This window comes from Mustela erminea, chromosome 7, assembly GCF_009829155.1.
Source record: "Mustela erminea isolate mMusErm1 chromosome 7, mMusErm1.Pri, whole genome shotgun sequence".
NCBI classification, from domain to species: Eukaryota; Metazoa; Chordata; class Mammalia; order Carnivora; family Mustelidae; genus Mustela; species Mustela erminea.
Window position 1 is genome coordinate 25,253,530 of NC_045620.1, and position 14,962 is coordinate 25,268,491.

Below are 14,962 nucleotides of genomic sequence, written 5' to 3' on the forward strand. Positions count from 1 at the left end.
GAACAAGGGCCACCTCTAGGCCTCAGTCCCCCAACCCTCCCAGTACACAATGAACAAGGCTGGCTGCCTGCCTGTCCCTTGGCCCACCCACAGGACTGGAGCAGAGGAGTGGGCGGCCGGCCAAGGCGGGAGTTAGCTCTAGGCGGCGACCAAGACAGACCGGAGGTAGCGAGTGCCAAACCACCCCTTAAGGCCCCCGGCACGGCGCCTCCGATAAACCTAGCTCAAGCTCCAGGATTTGAGCTAATCCCACTAATCCCTGGAACCCAGGCTAGGTAGGGCAGATGGGAGGGCCTCAGCCTCCCTGAGCCTCAGAGACCCCTGGACCCTGGACCCCACCCTTGCCTGCCGTTCCTTCATTGTGTGACCTCGAGGAAGTCACCTCCGTGTCCCCATATGCTACGATATGCTAGTCCTCACTTCCTCCTGGGCAGTGGTGGACCAAGGCCCCCAAACTGCTGGAGTGAAAGGTCCTTGTTGACTGTGGTGATGGGTGTGAGCCCCTCACCGACAGACGGAAGGAAGGACCACATTCTTTCCTTGAGTCAAATCTAGCTCCCAGCCCTGATGCAGGCAGGCCAGGCGGGGCGGGGGAATCCCATGATGGTCATCTCTCAGGTCATGGTCACCCACCCAGGGCTCGGGGGTGGGGGTGACTTAGCCTGAGAAGGGAGAAGCTGATGCTGCTGGTCACCATGCATCATGGTCACAGGCGAGGAGACCGGAGGAAGCACCCCCATCTACCGCCCTTCTTCCCCCAACAGGGGACCAAGGGCTTATGGGAAGCTCTGGGTGGCCTGGAAGGCTGGCCTAGACTCTGGGGTCCCCAAAAACCTTTCACCGTTCTGGTCTTTGGACATACAGAAGCTGCTTGTTCCTCAATGGTGGCGGTTCCCTGGGGCTGGTTTCCAGGAGGGGTCTGGTCAGAGGAAAGAGGGGCTAGACCAGCTTCCTGCCCCAGAGCCAGGGAGCTTCTGCCCCACAACACATAGCCTTGAGTCTGCTGAGTCCTCAGCTCTTACAGTGGGTCTGAAGTGGGAAGGGGGAAGAAGGGGAGGCCTGGTCCATCCCAAGGGCTCAGAACAGCAAAGCTCCCCAGTGATCTCTCCTTTCTTTCCTTGCCAACTTATCCACCATCAATGTCATCAGCCAGCCATTAGCCCAAGTGATGGCCTGACCTCCAGAAGGCCTCCTGGGACAGGACAGAAGTTTCCAGATGGCCCTTTCCAATTTGCACCGATAAGCCTGCTGTCATCCCAGGAGGCTCTGAGACCCTGCCCTTTGCAAGGGTGGGTGAGAAATACAGATGACAAGTAACAAGCCCCCTTCATGGAGGGCTGGCTCTGCGGGGCCTGGAGCTGAGCACTTGCTGTATACTCCCACACCCACTTCTCCCACCAGCCACATGAGGGAGGTACAATGGGAGGGATTGAGGGGGAAGTGGCCCTCAGGTGGTCAGTTGTGTGCTGCAGAGCTGGAGTTCAAGTTCGAGGCTGGCTGTCTGGCTTTGGAGTCCTTGCTGGTGGCGTGTCTGGAAAAGAAGAGCTGGTAGGGGGATCCACGGCTGTGGGTCCACAGGGAGGGTGAGACAGGCTGTGCCAGGGCTCCCAAAAGCTGGCATGGCGAGGTCTCTCCTATCACCTCTGTGTGAAACTAGGGGAGTACCCCCACCCCGTATCATCCTCCTGGGCAGACCTGGGCCAGAGCAGGAGGTAGAAGTGGATGCCCCAAGGAAGGACTTTCTAACAGTCCAACTCTGAGGGACTGAGCCCCTTGTCCCAGGAGGTGTACAAGCCCAGGCGAGGTGAGTTTACTCGGGAGCCCAGAACTCTGCAGATTCTCACACCTGGATTCAGAGGGGGCTCCTTCCTTTTCTTCCCTGAGGGCCCTCAGCCCTCGACTGTCTGTTAAGTGCTACCCATTGGGATGTTGGCATTTCTTATTTGAATCACCAGGAGGGCTGCCTCACTTTCCAGTTGAGGTTCAAAGAGATTTAACTGCTGGACCCTGGTCACCTGGCCAGCAGAACCAGGAAGGCACCCAGGAGTGTCCTGGGAGTATGGGTCGGCCGGGCCTGGGTGCAAATCCCAATCTGGCTTGTGTGCTGGGTGTCCTCAGCAAGACACTTTCCCTCTCTGAGCCTCTACTCTCTTCTCTAAAATGGGAGAGAGCCGGCCTACCTATCTGAGAGTTCAGTGGGGGCTGGCAGTGCACAGGGTCTCGCGACAAACAGCAGGATGTGAGTGAGATGCTGCCCTTCCCCATCCTTCGCTCCCGCATGGGTACTGCTGGCCTCCAGCCTGTGAGTACCCCCACTCCCCGCCCCTCCGCATAGTGGCTCCAACTTGGCTGCTTCTGGTAGCCTCCTCCCTGGCTCTGCTCCAATCCAACCAAACCCCTCTGACTTGGAGTAATCTCCTTTTCCTGATCCGGGCTGCCCCCCCTTCCCCGCCCACCCCTCTCCCTACACACATTCACTGCACGGCCCCACTGCGGGCTGGGGCTGGCAGACCCTGGCCTCATGCCCACTGCACAGCAATGTCTCCACTGCGCCGGGCCTGGAGGGCTCTTCCCCAGGACTCCAGCAGCTTCTGCTGGGCTGCTCCGAGAGGCCTCGCTCCATCACGTGCCAGAGGAACTCTCCGTCCCCTCCCACTGCATGTCTCGCCCAGCCCCTGCATTATTGGCTTCCATATTATTTGATCATTTTTACTCTTCTCCCTTGTTTGCTGCCTGGGGGGGTACCTGTTGGGCTTCTCTTTGCCATGTCTCAGGATCCCAGCACCCAACCTTTACCCAGTTAGGGGTTCCGGAACCCCAGTGGGAGGAGTGAGCCTCCCGTGGGAGGGGTGCTAACACCCTGAACTGGGGACAGTTCCTCCAGCTTCCGATTCTGGGACTCAGGAAACAAACTGCACATTTCCTTGTAACAGGGGCACTGGTCTCGCATGAGGCCCGTGAAGGATGGGCAGGATTGGCGCAGCCTTGCCTCCCCCAAGTCTCAAGGGGACTCCCTTGAGGGTCATCACCAAGTCTAGGGTCAGGGTCTGGAGAACAGGAGCACTCAATACAAATGGACAAGGGGGAGACAAGGTCTGGAGAGTAGGAAGCCTGGGGTCCAGCCACGTACCTCTGGGCCTCAGTCACTATACCTACGGACGGGCATGCCACTTCCTGCCCTCTGGCCTCCTCTAATGAGAGGTAGGAAGGGCCTTTGCAGATGCAGAGTGCTGCCACTTCTCACCCAGGACCACCGAGCTGCCGCAGGCCAGGGTCCTAGGTCGGCCCCAAGCTCCTGCACTCAAGCACACAGGGAGTCGGGCGCCCGTGCCTGGACTTACTTGGATAATCGCTATGGTGACATCACCAGCTCCATACCCAGAAGGAGCCCCAGCACCAGGCAGTCTGCAGAGGTGGGGTGTTGGTGCTGGCGGGACCCCACTACCCTGCACAGCTCTTGGCAATGATGAGATGCTGTCAGTGTGACGTTCCAAGCCTGTCACCTGCCTTAGCACCCACTCTAGGAGGTAGGTGCTTCTGCTCCCCTCCAACCCACCTTGACAGATGGGGTCACTGAGCCCCACAGAGAGTAATACCCTGTCTACGACACACAGCAACTTGGGATCTGGACCCAGAGCCGTCAGGCACCAAAGCCTGTGTTCTTAAGCCACAGAAGGACACAAAGCCCATCCCTCCCTCCCCCCCACCACACACACCATACAAAACCCTGTGCATGGCATCAGGATGGGCCCCTGCATTCCCAAGCTGTCGATACCTTGCAGTGGGATCCCCTTCTCAGCAGGTTTGGAAGGACACGTGGCCCCAGCTTCCTGGGACTCAGGAAAGGAAAGGGCAGGCAGGAGTTAGATCTGGAAACCGGCATGTCCCTGCGGACCATGAGTTTGCACCCATAAACCATACACCAGACTTGGAGGACCAGGTCCCTCAAGAGAGGGTGGGGCAAGGCAAAGAGAGGCTCTGAGGCAATGCACCCCCCACCCCCAGAACCCACCCCCTAGCCCCAGCTTTCTGTGGGATCTCCTGCGATCCATAGCAGCTCCCTATGCCTGCTCTGTGCTGCTCTCGGTCCCTCACACCGCAGTGGAGAAGAGCCCAGCCGCGCCTTTCCTAAGGGCCACTGAGGCAGGGATGGGGAGGGAAGGAGCGGGAAGACAGGGCACCTTTGGCAACCTTCACCACCACCAGGAGTCCGAGGAGCAGGAATGACGAGCCACTGACCACTCAGCAGTGGCTTCTGACGGCGCGTATCTTCATCATCAACCAGCTCTCCTCCTAGAGTCCCTGCTTTAGCACCAAGGTCCCCAACCACAGGAACAGAGGGCGCTGAGGGCGATCCACTACCAACTTCAAGTTCTATGAGAATCCAGAGCTTCTGTTGCCAGGCCATGTCCCCTTCCCTCCAGGGAATTCAACCACCCATCATTTATCCCCATTTCATAAAGAAGGAAACAGGCTCTGAGAGGTTTAGACACTTGCCCAGAGTCACACCAAGAATAAGCAGCGAAGCTAAGCTCTGAATCCTGGCTGGTCCCATTCTGCAGCCCACATTCTGCGGAACGCCAACTTGATCCCGAGACGCTGCCTTCCTCCCCCTCGCCCCCAGCACCTCTAGTGCCCTAGAGAACCAGATAAAACCTACATAACTCCTCAGAGCCTCAGTTTCCTCATCTGAAAAATAGGGAGCATAAAAATACCCATGAAGACAGAGTCCAAGTAATACGCTCAGTCAAGAAAAACAGGTGGTTTTCTCGCCCCTAATGATGTCCCTCCCTGGGACTCCCCCACACTTGGGACTACCTCTTCCACCACTGGCTCACCCACAAACCTTTTACCTCTTCCCAAACCCCTAGGCAGAGCCCCAGGACCCACATCCTGAAGATAAATTTAAGTGAGTCACTGTCAGGGTGCTGTTGGGGACAAGCCAATGTCACTGTCTTCAGGGCCCACGATCTCCTGGTTCAAACCCATGTCTTGCCCTTTCACTATGCCAGGGTCAGTGCAGCCAAGTGCCCTACCCACTGCCAGGGAGGTATCAGATACTAGAGGTATTGGAATTTCAGACTTCTGGAACTGTCAGTTCTATTACTAAGCTATAATCATCCAAACAGTACTGGCATAAAATCAGTACAGTGCTGGCCTAAAAATAGAGACATAGATCAATGGAACAGAATAGAAAGTTTAGAAATAAAGTCACACTTATATGGTTAATTAATCTTTGACAAAGGAGGCAAGACTATGCAATGAGAAAAAGTCTCTTCAGCAAATGATGTTGGGAAAACTGGGCAGCGACATGCAAAAGAATGAAACTGGACCACTTTCTTACTCCAGACACAAAGATAACTCAAAACAGATTAAAAAACCTAACCGTGAGGGGCGCCTGGGTGGCTCAGTGGGTTGAAGCCTCTGCCTTCCGCTCAGGTCATGATCCCAGGATCCTGGGATCGAGTCCCGCATCGGGCTCTCTGCTCAGCAGGGAGCCTGCTTCCTCCTCTCTCTCTCTCTCTGCCTGCCTCTCTGCCTACTTGTGATCTCTGTCTGTCAAATAAATAAATAAAAATCTTTAAAAAAAAAAAAAAACCTAACCGTGAGATCTGAAACCATAAAAATCCAGGAAGAGAGCACAGGCAGTACCTTCTCTGACACTGGCCGTTGCAGCATCTTTCTAGATATGTCTCCTGAGGCCAGGGAAACAGAAGCAAAGCTAAACTGTGGGGACTACATCAGAATAAAAGCTTCTGTAGAGCAAAGGAAACAATCAACAAAACTAAAAAGATAAATGGGAAAAGATGTTTGCAAACAACATATCCGATAAAGGGTTCGTATTCAAGAGATATAAAGAATTTATACAACGCAACACCCCCCAAAACAAATAACCCAATGAAAAAATCGGCAGAAGACATGAACAGACATTTCTCCAAAGAAGAAGATGGCCAACAGACACATTAAAAAAAATTGCTCAGCATCATTCATTATCAGGGAAGTGAAAATCAGAATACAACTATATTACTTCACACGTATCATAGTGGCTAAAATCGAAAACATGAGAAATGGCAAGTGTTGGTGAGGATGTAGAGAAAGGGGACCCTCGGGTGCTGTTGGTGGGAAGGCAAACGGACACAGCCACTGTGCAGGATAGTATGGAGGGTTAAAAAGTTAAAAGTAGAACCATCCAGTAATTGCACTACTAGGTACTTACTCCCCCCAAAAAAGAAACTGCACTAATTCAAAGGGATACATGCACCCCTATATTTGTTGCAGCATCATTTACAATAGCCAGATCATGGAAGCAGCCCAAGTGTCCATCGCTAGATGAATGAATAAAGAAGATGTGGTCTTGGGGCTCCTGGATGGCTCATTTTGGAAAAGCATGTAACTCTTGAACTTGGGGTCGTGAGTCCAAGCCCTATCTTGGGTATAGAGATTACTAAAAATAAATCAGTAAACTTCAAAAAAAGATGAATTTTTAAAAAGATGTGGTATCTGTAGAAATGAAATATTATTCAGCCATAATAAGAAAGAAATCTTTCCATTTGCAACAACATAGACGGAACTAGAGAATGTAATGCTAAGTGAAATAAGTCAGAGAAAGATAAATACTGTTTTATTTCACTCCTATGTGAAGTTCAAGAAAGAATGTGGGCAAAGGTGGGGGGCGGGGGAGGACGCAGAGAGACAAACCAAGAAACAGACTCTTAACTATGGAGAACAGACTGATGGTCACCAGAGGGAGGTGGCCGGGGGGGGGGGGGGGGGGGGGGGATGGGTGAACCAGGTGAAGGGGATTAAGAGCACACTTATGATAATGAGCCCTGAGAAATGCATGCAAGTATAGAATCACTATATTGTACACCAGAAACAGAATGCTATATGTTAACTGTAGTGGAATTAAAATTTTAAACTTAATTTTAAAAAAAGAAAAGAAAAACCAATTCTATGCAAGTCTTTTAAATGAGAACACAAGAAACAAAATATTTGTTCTAAGTGTACCTCCACTGGAATTTAGCCCCACGTCCACCTAAAATCATCTTATATACCATAGATGGTTCAAGGTCCTCAGTTTGAGATACGAGAATCCAATGCAAGCCCCATGTGGTAAACTGAAGCTAGGAGAAAGGCACAGAGCTTGTCCAAGGACACCCAGCACGTCTGGTGGAAGTGGACATGAAGCCAGACCTTCTTGGGCCCTTTCTTCCTGTGATGCTCCTACTGGGTTAAAGATTCAAGAAGTCTGGAAACTGAACATGCCAGGCCCTGTTAGTCAAAGCCTGTCTGGGCCTCAGTACTAACAGAGCCAGTGGCCGAGGCCTATGAACCGGAGTAGCTATGCCCCACAGTGGATGGGCAAGCATTCTAGCCTGGGGCTGGACATCAGTGCAGAGAGCCAGAGGGGCGTTGGACAAGTCAAACTCCTCTCTGAGCCTCAGTTTCCTAATCCGTAAAATGGAGCCGCCATTTTGCCTGGAAAGCGCTGTTTGGAGGCTCAGAGGTGACTGCAGCCATGGGGCTGTGTTAAGAGGTACAGTGTCCTCAACAAACAGCAGAGGGACGTTGGCAGACACCGTGTCATGGTGGCGTCCCCCACGTCAATTTCCCGCCCTTGTGGGTCCAGCTCTGGTGTGGGTCCAGCGCCATGTCCCTGTTTATTCTCCCTATCTTGATGGAATTCTTTCCAAAAAGGATGTGGCTCCTGGGGCATGTGGAGGAGCGGTTAAGCCCTTCCACCCTGAGCTGTGGGACCATCCCCCACCTTCGGACAGGATTCTGCTTCCAGTGTGCGCCCCTCTCCCCAGCCTCCTGCTTGTGCCTGCTGTGACAGTAATGGTCACTAGAGCTCACAATGCTTGGGCATGGGGCTCTTTCAGAAACACCTGAGATGATGTGCTGATGAAAAACAGAGGCTACTTAAAGAGAAAAGGAAAAAACAAAAAACAAAAAAAATCAACAGGCTCTGCAGCCAGGCTTCTTCCCCAGATCAAGTCCTAACCCTACCACCAACCAGCAAGACACTTCTCTGTGCCTCAGCTTCCTCATCTAGCGGATTGGGATAGTGTCAGTAGCCAGTAGTGTGAATCATTGTGAGGATGAAAAGCAAAGACTTCAGAACGCAAAGCCTTTGAACAGTGCCTGGCACACAGTAAGTGCTCAATAAATGTCAGGCATTGTTACTACTGCAGAGGTGGGCTGGTGGGCTGCTTAGGAGTATGGCTACTTCCTGGCTGTGTGATCTTAGCCAATTACCCAACCTCTCTGAGTCCCATAGCTGTAAAAGTTAAATGTGGTCGTGCCTGGGGCAAAACTACTACTCAATAAAAAGTGGCCATGCCAGGCCTGTGATAATGTCACTGAATTCCCACAATAGAGGCACATTGTATCCTGTACCTGTGGGAACTGCATTCCAGTGCCATAGTGCTGAACCTCTATTTTGTGGCTCCCTGTCTCTCTAAACAGTGGCCCCACAAACTGACTTCAGACTACAGTTGGCCTTGGGATGGGGGGGTAGTCAGGATAACAGAGTTGAACCTCAAGTGCCAACTGGGATGGATCAGGGGTGGGGATACTGCGTGGGAAAGGATTTTGGACTCCTGCAGGTTCAGCAAACAGGTGCCTGACCCAGTACTGTCCTCCTCCAAGAGCAAGAGGCAGGAGGAAGGGGGTCCACATGTGCCACCTGCTTGCCCACCCTTCCCCCCCAAGGAACAAATAAAATTTAAAGGGCCCAGTGGACTTAGATAATTCTGCATGTCAAGTAGCAGCAGCTGAGGGTGCCTGGGTGGCTCAGGGGGTTAAGTGCCTGCCTTTGGTTCAGGTCCTGATCCCAGGGTCCTGGGATCCAGACCTGTCCAGCGAGGATCCTGCTTCTCTCTGTCCCTCTGCCAGCCACTCCCCCTGCTTGTGCTCTGTCAAATAAATAAAATCTTTAAAAAAAAAAAAATAGTAGTCAAAACTGAGAGAAGTTGGGAGAAGAAGGCGTTTCTGTCCAGTTCCACAAGCTCCTGTGACTGAGTGCGAAAGGAGAACACTGAGGACAGAAGCGGGGGGGGGGTCCTTCTTCAACTCCTCAAATCAGAAGCCAGGCATTGGGGCTCAGAACCCTGCTGCCCCTTTTGCAAAGGGAAATGACTCATGAGACTATGTCTCCATCTACCAAGACTTCCTCTCAGCCCGCTCCCCACAAGCCCCACCACTCCAAGGTACCTGCCCCAGCCTAGAGGTCAGGAGGACCAAAAAATGCTTTCTCTCTGAGAAAGTGAGCGACTTGCTCACCCCGTGAGCTGGAAATTTTGAACAGCATGGCTGGCGAGGCTCGATGGAACGCTCCCTTTCCCGACTTTTGACCTTGCCTGCCTCAAGGAATCTTTTCTGTCTCCAGGGTTCAAGGGATGCCCACCCAAATGCAGCACCCCCAAATCCTGAGTGTCTTGGCCCAGAAGGGACAGGAACCCCCGAAACCTCTATCTGGAAGCCTAGCTGACATTTCCTGGCTGGGCGACCCTGGGTAACTCATCATCATCCTGTAGGAGTCTCTGTTTTCTTGTCTGTAACACGGGGAGAGATGACCTACTGCCTTGGAACTTTGTAAGAAAATGTGCGTAAAACATCTGGTCAATTAGAAAGTTTCTCGCCCCCTTGTCACATCCCCTCAACGGACTCCAAGAAGAACCAGAGGTTCTCCAACCACCCTCGTTCACCCCGCCCCCCACAAGCCCATCTCCTCTCCGGAGGAAGGCATCCCCTCCCCCGCACTTCCAGAACGCGGCTGGGCGCTGTGACCAGGTCTTGCTCCACCAGGGGGCGCTCCCTCCCAAGCAGGCGCGCTCTCAGCGCCTTGTGCCTATCAATGGAACACCAGCTTGCCACGGGGAGAAAAATCATGGAATTATGAGACACATCCCAATCGCTGAAACCTTTTTAAAATTGTTTAATACAATTTAAAAATTATGTCTGCGAATGGGGGAAATCTGGTGGTTTTTAAAAACTATTGAAGTAAAGAGGGGAAAAAAACGTTTTGAAGGAAAAGCAGCCACGAGCTGCCCAAAGCTCCTCAGAGGCTCCCCCAGCCAGCTCCTGGCCATCGGGGTCTGCTGGCCTCTGGTCCAGTCCACTCATGGTGCCTGCCCCCCTTCCCGCTGTCCTGATCTCCCAAACCACTCCTGCCCCTTCAGTCCATCTCCACGTGGCAGCCAGCGGGAGCTTTTCAGGACACTGGTGAGACTGGATTGCACCTTTCACTGAAATGCCCTCAGGATTCCCAAGAGAAAAAACCCCCTATGTGACCAGCTCCTCAGTCTCTCCCCAAAGCTCCTGCCTCCTCTCTTCACTCTCCTGAGCCACACTGGCTTACAAAAATGCAGATTCATTCCCACCTGGGGCCTTCTTCCCTGCTGTTCTCTCTGCTGGAAGACACCCCCCCCACCACCGTCCCCACTGGCACTGGTCTGGAAACAGGTCACAAAAGCCAGACACCGCTGTTCAGTCTGAAAGCCCCCAGTGACCCTGGTCCAGTCAGCTACCCTCCCTGGGCCCCAGGCTCCCCGCCACAGTGCCAGACTCGTGTGGGGTATGGTACGTGTCCGGGGAGAGGCCAGACACCTCATTCTGGATCTGCACCCCGTTTCCCAAGCGCAGGACACAGTGAGCCCACAGAGAGCTCAGCCCACAGAAGACCCAGCCCTGGTCAGGCTCCAGAACAATCAGACTCCTAGCCTGGGCGGTTGCCCTTGACTGACACCACCATCAGCCAGTCCAAGACTAGCCTACCCTTCCCAATGCCGGTGAGAATCCACTCAGCACCGAGTCCTGAAAGAAGCCCCGATACCAGAACCTGCTGGATCCTCAAGGCTGCCTGCCCTCTGCCCCTTCCCAGAAGCCCCTTGGGGCTCACAGACAGGATCTGCAGTCTCCCACTGGGGAGGGACACTCCACAGTCCATCCAGGGCTGGCAAATAGAGAACACAGAGGCACAGAGGGAAAACCAGGGTGAGATCAATCTCAGAGGACCTCCTGGGGGAGGGAGACTTTGACCTGATGGTCTTGGGTATTTACTGGACAAATAGTTATCCAGCACCTGCTATATGCCAAGTTCTACGCCAGGCATGGGAACTGTGAACAAGATGGACACGGTTCTGCTCTGGGGGTGGAGGGAGGAGGCACGGTGGTAAACAGACACACAGGGAAAGACTGCGGTGAGAATAAAGCAGGCGGGGGTAGAGTGTGCGGGGATATCAGGCACGGCAGGGATATTTGAGGAGCGCATGAAGGCGAGGCCATTTGATCCAATAGAGGCCCTTCTCAGGGGAGCAGACAGCGAACACAAAGGTCCTGGCTGGCTCTGGGCTAAAGGCCCCCTCCTCCAGGAAGCAACCTCAGATGGCTCCCTGAGGCTCACGACATCTGCACACTGCCGCCGAGCTCTGCCTGCCTTTCTCTGGGCCTGCCTCTCTCTCCGTCAGTCGGCCAATGGGGTCATGACTCCTCTGCCCCACCAGGCCCAGGAAAACATTTCTGTTCCACTAGAGATGCATGTCTGTTCCTATGTCAGATTGTTGGCCGTACGTCATTAGGTGCAAACGGGAGGCATGTGCCCTCCTGCTCCTTACAAGGGTGGCTTGGCAGCGGCCCTTGGTCCCGAAGATGGCAACCCAGGGAGGGCCTGGATGCAGCCGTCACTGAGGAGGGGCACAGGGAAAAGCAGCAATGGTCACTTGCTCATGGAGTGAGGAAGGCTGCATTCAAAGCTTGGATGCCAAGGTCATGCGCTGTGTGAGATAGGAGGAGCAAATGAGTGTTTGGGAACTGAGGGTGTGGATGTGTGTGTGTATGAGGTCTACACACGTGTGTGCAAAGACAGGAAAACATGTAGAGGGAAATGCCCCGGGCTGATCTCTGGGAGATGGGATCCAGATGGTTTTTGTTGGCTTTTATGCTTTTCAGTATTTTCTTGATTTTTCTACACTCAGCCTGCGCTACTTTTAGAATCAGAAGGAAGCTAAATATAAGTAGTTTTTTTGGTTTGTTTTTTTTTTTAAGGCCATTGATGTAGAGGCAGAGAGCAGGCAGAGAAGAGGCTGGTGCCGCTGGGCAGACACCCGGGCTTGGGGAGGTGAGGAGGGGCTCAGGGAGCACAGGTGACCAGGAGACAGAACATTGGGCCACCAGTCCAGCTTCCTCCCTCACCAACTGGGATACTGACCTCCAGTCCCCATCTGGGTTCTAAGCTTCTTCTGACCCTGATGCTCCAGAATGATCTGTCCCCCATCCTATCTAGGGCTCAGGCCAGGAGGGGCTGGTTGTGAGCAGCAGGAAAGACCTGTCCCTGGAGGTGGTAACTCTGGGCCTGGGACTCTGTGTCAGGGGAACCTGCCCGCTGGAGGGGCCGCCAGGGAACTCCCACGGCTGGGGACAAATGTCGACAGTTAGCTGCTGCCCGAGGAGGAGGTGAGATTCCGATGGCAGTTTTCTTCACTTTCTGCAGTGTGCCTGCACCAAAACACGTGGGCAGAGGCAGTAAAATGCTGCTGTGAGGGGGCTGGGGCCTACTGAGGGGAGGGTTCACCAAAAGGCAGAGTCAGATGGAAGATTCCCCTGAGGTTAACCTGTCCTGAGCCCTAGCATCCATCCAGATGGCCCCTAAGTCAGGCTCTCAGCTCCTAAAGGACCCTGACTCTCCCTTCAGGTGAGGGCTCTACAGAGGCCTTTAAGAAAATCCCCTTGAGGGGGCGCCTGGGTGGCTTAGTCTGTTAAGCAACTGTCTTTGGCTCAGGTCATGATCCCAAGGTCCTGGGATCGAGGCCCACATCTGGCTCTCTGCTCAGTGGGGAGCCTGATTCTCCCTCTGCCTGCTGCTCCCCCTACTTGTGTGCTCTCTGTTAAATAAATAAATAAAATCTTTTAAAAAAGAAAGAAAGAAAAGAAAAGAAAATGAAATGAAAATCCCCTGAGGCCTGGTAATCACTACATCCCTTCCCCACTGCTACCCTCACCTCCCCACGGGCTTTCCCACACCCCCGGGCAGAGGCCTTGGCCATGTCACTGCTTTTACCACCGCACAATCCACGCTGAGTTCTCCACCCCAGACACTGCCCAGAGCAGCACACAAGAGAAGGATCAAGGGGCTTTGGGGCTCAGAAAAGGGGCTCAGAAAAATCTGGATCCAAAGCAGCAGTGAGCGCCAGGCCGAGGTGCACTCCACCATGCTTTGGGGACCCCCTTGCAGGAGAGGCAGAACCGTTTGTAAATGTGGAGTTCCCTATGGCGAGTGCCTGACGGCTGAGGAGGACAGACACACAGCTGCCACGGCCTCCCAAGGGCTGCTGGGCCTCACTCTAGCCATGAGGCCGAACCAAGTATCAGAAGCAGACAGCTTACCCCAGCAGGGTGACCTACCCGCAGCACTACCAGGGAGCCTCTGAGGCCCCAGCCCTATGCTTTGCCTGCCAGAAGGCTGCGCCAGGTGTCCTGGGCAAGGGAACTCTCCTCTGTATCCATCCAGGGCCTCGTCAGGCGGAACACAGACACACTAAGGGGGCAAGAGACACACAGCCCAGCCTCCTGACCTATGGGACTCCAATATCTGCAAATATTTATTTTCTTCTCCAGGACTCTGGTGAAGGAGGAGGTCAAAAGGAAAAGGTCTCTACCTCTGGGTCTGGCAGGGGTGATAAGCCAGGGACAGACAGGATGCCCGTGGGCCTGAGCCTTGTGCTGCGGGGCTGGAGAAAGGGTGGGCCACCTTAGAACTGGATGTGGTACCTCTTCTTCATGGAGGAATGAAGGGTGGCCTTCAGAGGTCTTGAGAGCAGTTCGATGGATGAGGCAACAGGCATGGGAGTCGCCGACCTCTGCACGACGTACCTGTTTGCCTGGGACAGGACCGAGGGAGAGGACAGGAGGTAGGGGGAGCCGGACAAGGCCAACTCCAGGAAGCCAGAGCCTGAGGCCGTCACGGAGAGGGTGTCGCTGGGGGAGAGGGAGGTGGCAGAAGAGCTGGTGTTCTTATCAGGATCCGGGTCCTGGTGGCTGCAGGGGGCCGCCAGGTGCATGTGCGGGCCCTGGTGCTCGAGAATGTCATGCAGCCCGAGGTCGGGTGTGTGGGTGGGCGACAGGTTGTTGAAGTGCAGGCTCTGGTAGATCTGAGGTGAAATCTGAGGGGGGAAGAGAGCAGGGGAGTTTGGGGAACTCACCCAGGACCAAGAACAGGCTCCCAGGAAGGATGGGCCCTGGGGTCTTCTTGGACAAAAGAAGTTTCCAGAGTACCGTGGTTTTCATGGAGAACCACACCCTGCTGGCACTGCAAGCCCACCATGGGCCAGGCCTGGCACCTGGTCCTTCTCCTGGGGCCGGCAACCACGCTTCGTCTCAGCTCAGGACGATCCTCATCTCAGAATGAGACCTCTGGACTCAAGGTGGACTTGAGTGAGGCCCTCACCTCTCCTGTCAGCACACCCCAGGCTGCGCTTGGAGGCCCATCTCTAGAAGGCAGGAATGCTGAACAGCCTCCCTCGGCACTGCCCTCTCCCCGCCCAGGCCAGAGGGCTTCTCTCCCTTCAAGTGCCCACCACAAAGTGGGGAAGCTGCAGGGCAGACGCCTCTGGGAGAGGCTGCAGTCTGCCCGAGAGAGGGGGAGGATGGGGTTCAGAGCTGCCCTGCAAAACCCCCAGCCTCCTTTTCCTTTCCGCAAGCGGAGCACCCTGCCATTCCCTCCATCCTTTACCCAGCACGGAGAGACCCTCCCCCATGTCTGCTCTAGGGTGGCCCATGGTGTGGCGGTAGACAAGTAACCAAAGGAATAGCCAGACTCTGGGAAATTCTTGGAAGTTTAGCAAAAGTACCAGGCCCGAGGAGAACCTCCTCCCCTAGGCCTGATGAGCTGTGTCCTCAGAGACAAAATCAGTGTCCGTGGCCTCACCCAGGGCCTCTGCAGCCAGACCAGCCTCACCCCAGA

The 14,962-nt window shown here is 54.2% G+C and overlaps 1 protein-coding gene across 8 annotated transcripts in view; it reads right to left on the reverse strand.

Annotated features, from left to right (window-relative positions):
- Positions 1–13,583: 13,583 nt before the first annotated feature.
- Positions 13,584–14,962, reverse strand: part of EFCAB8 (EF-hand calcium binding domain 8) — a 59,461-nt gene continuing 58,082 nt past the window's right edge. For 7 of the 8 annotated variants that reach the window (XM_032350970.1, XM_032350966.1, XM_032350969.1 and 4 more), the window contains one exon: positions 13,584–14,162. In XM_032350970.1, the coding sequence (XP_032206861.1) occupies positions 13,752–14,162 (411 nt within the window). In that variant the 3' untranslated portion in view covers positions 13,584–13,751. The remainder of the gene's footprint in view (positions 14,163–14,962) is intronic. The other variant, XM_032350965.1, reaches the window with a different exon arrangement.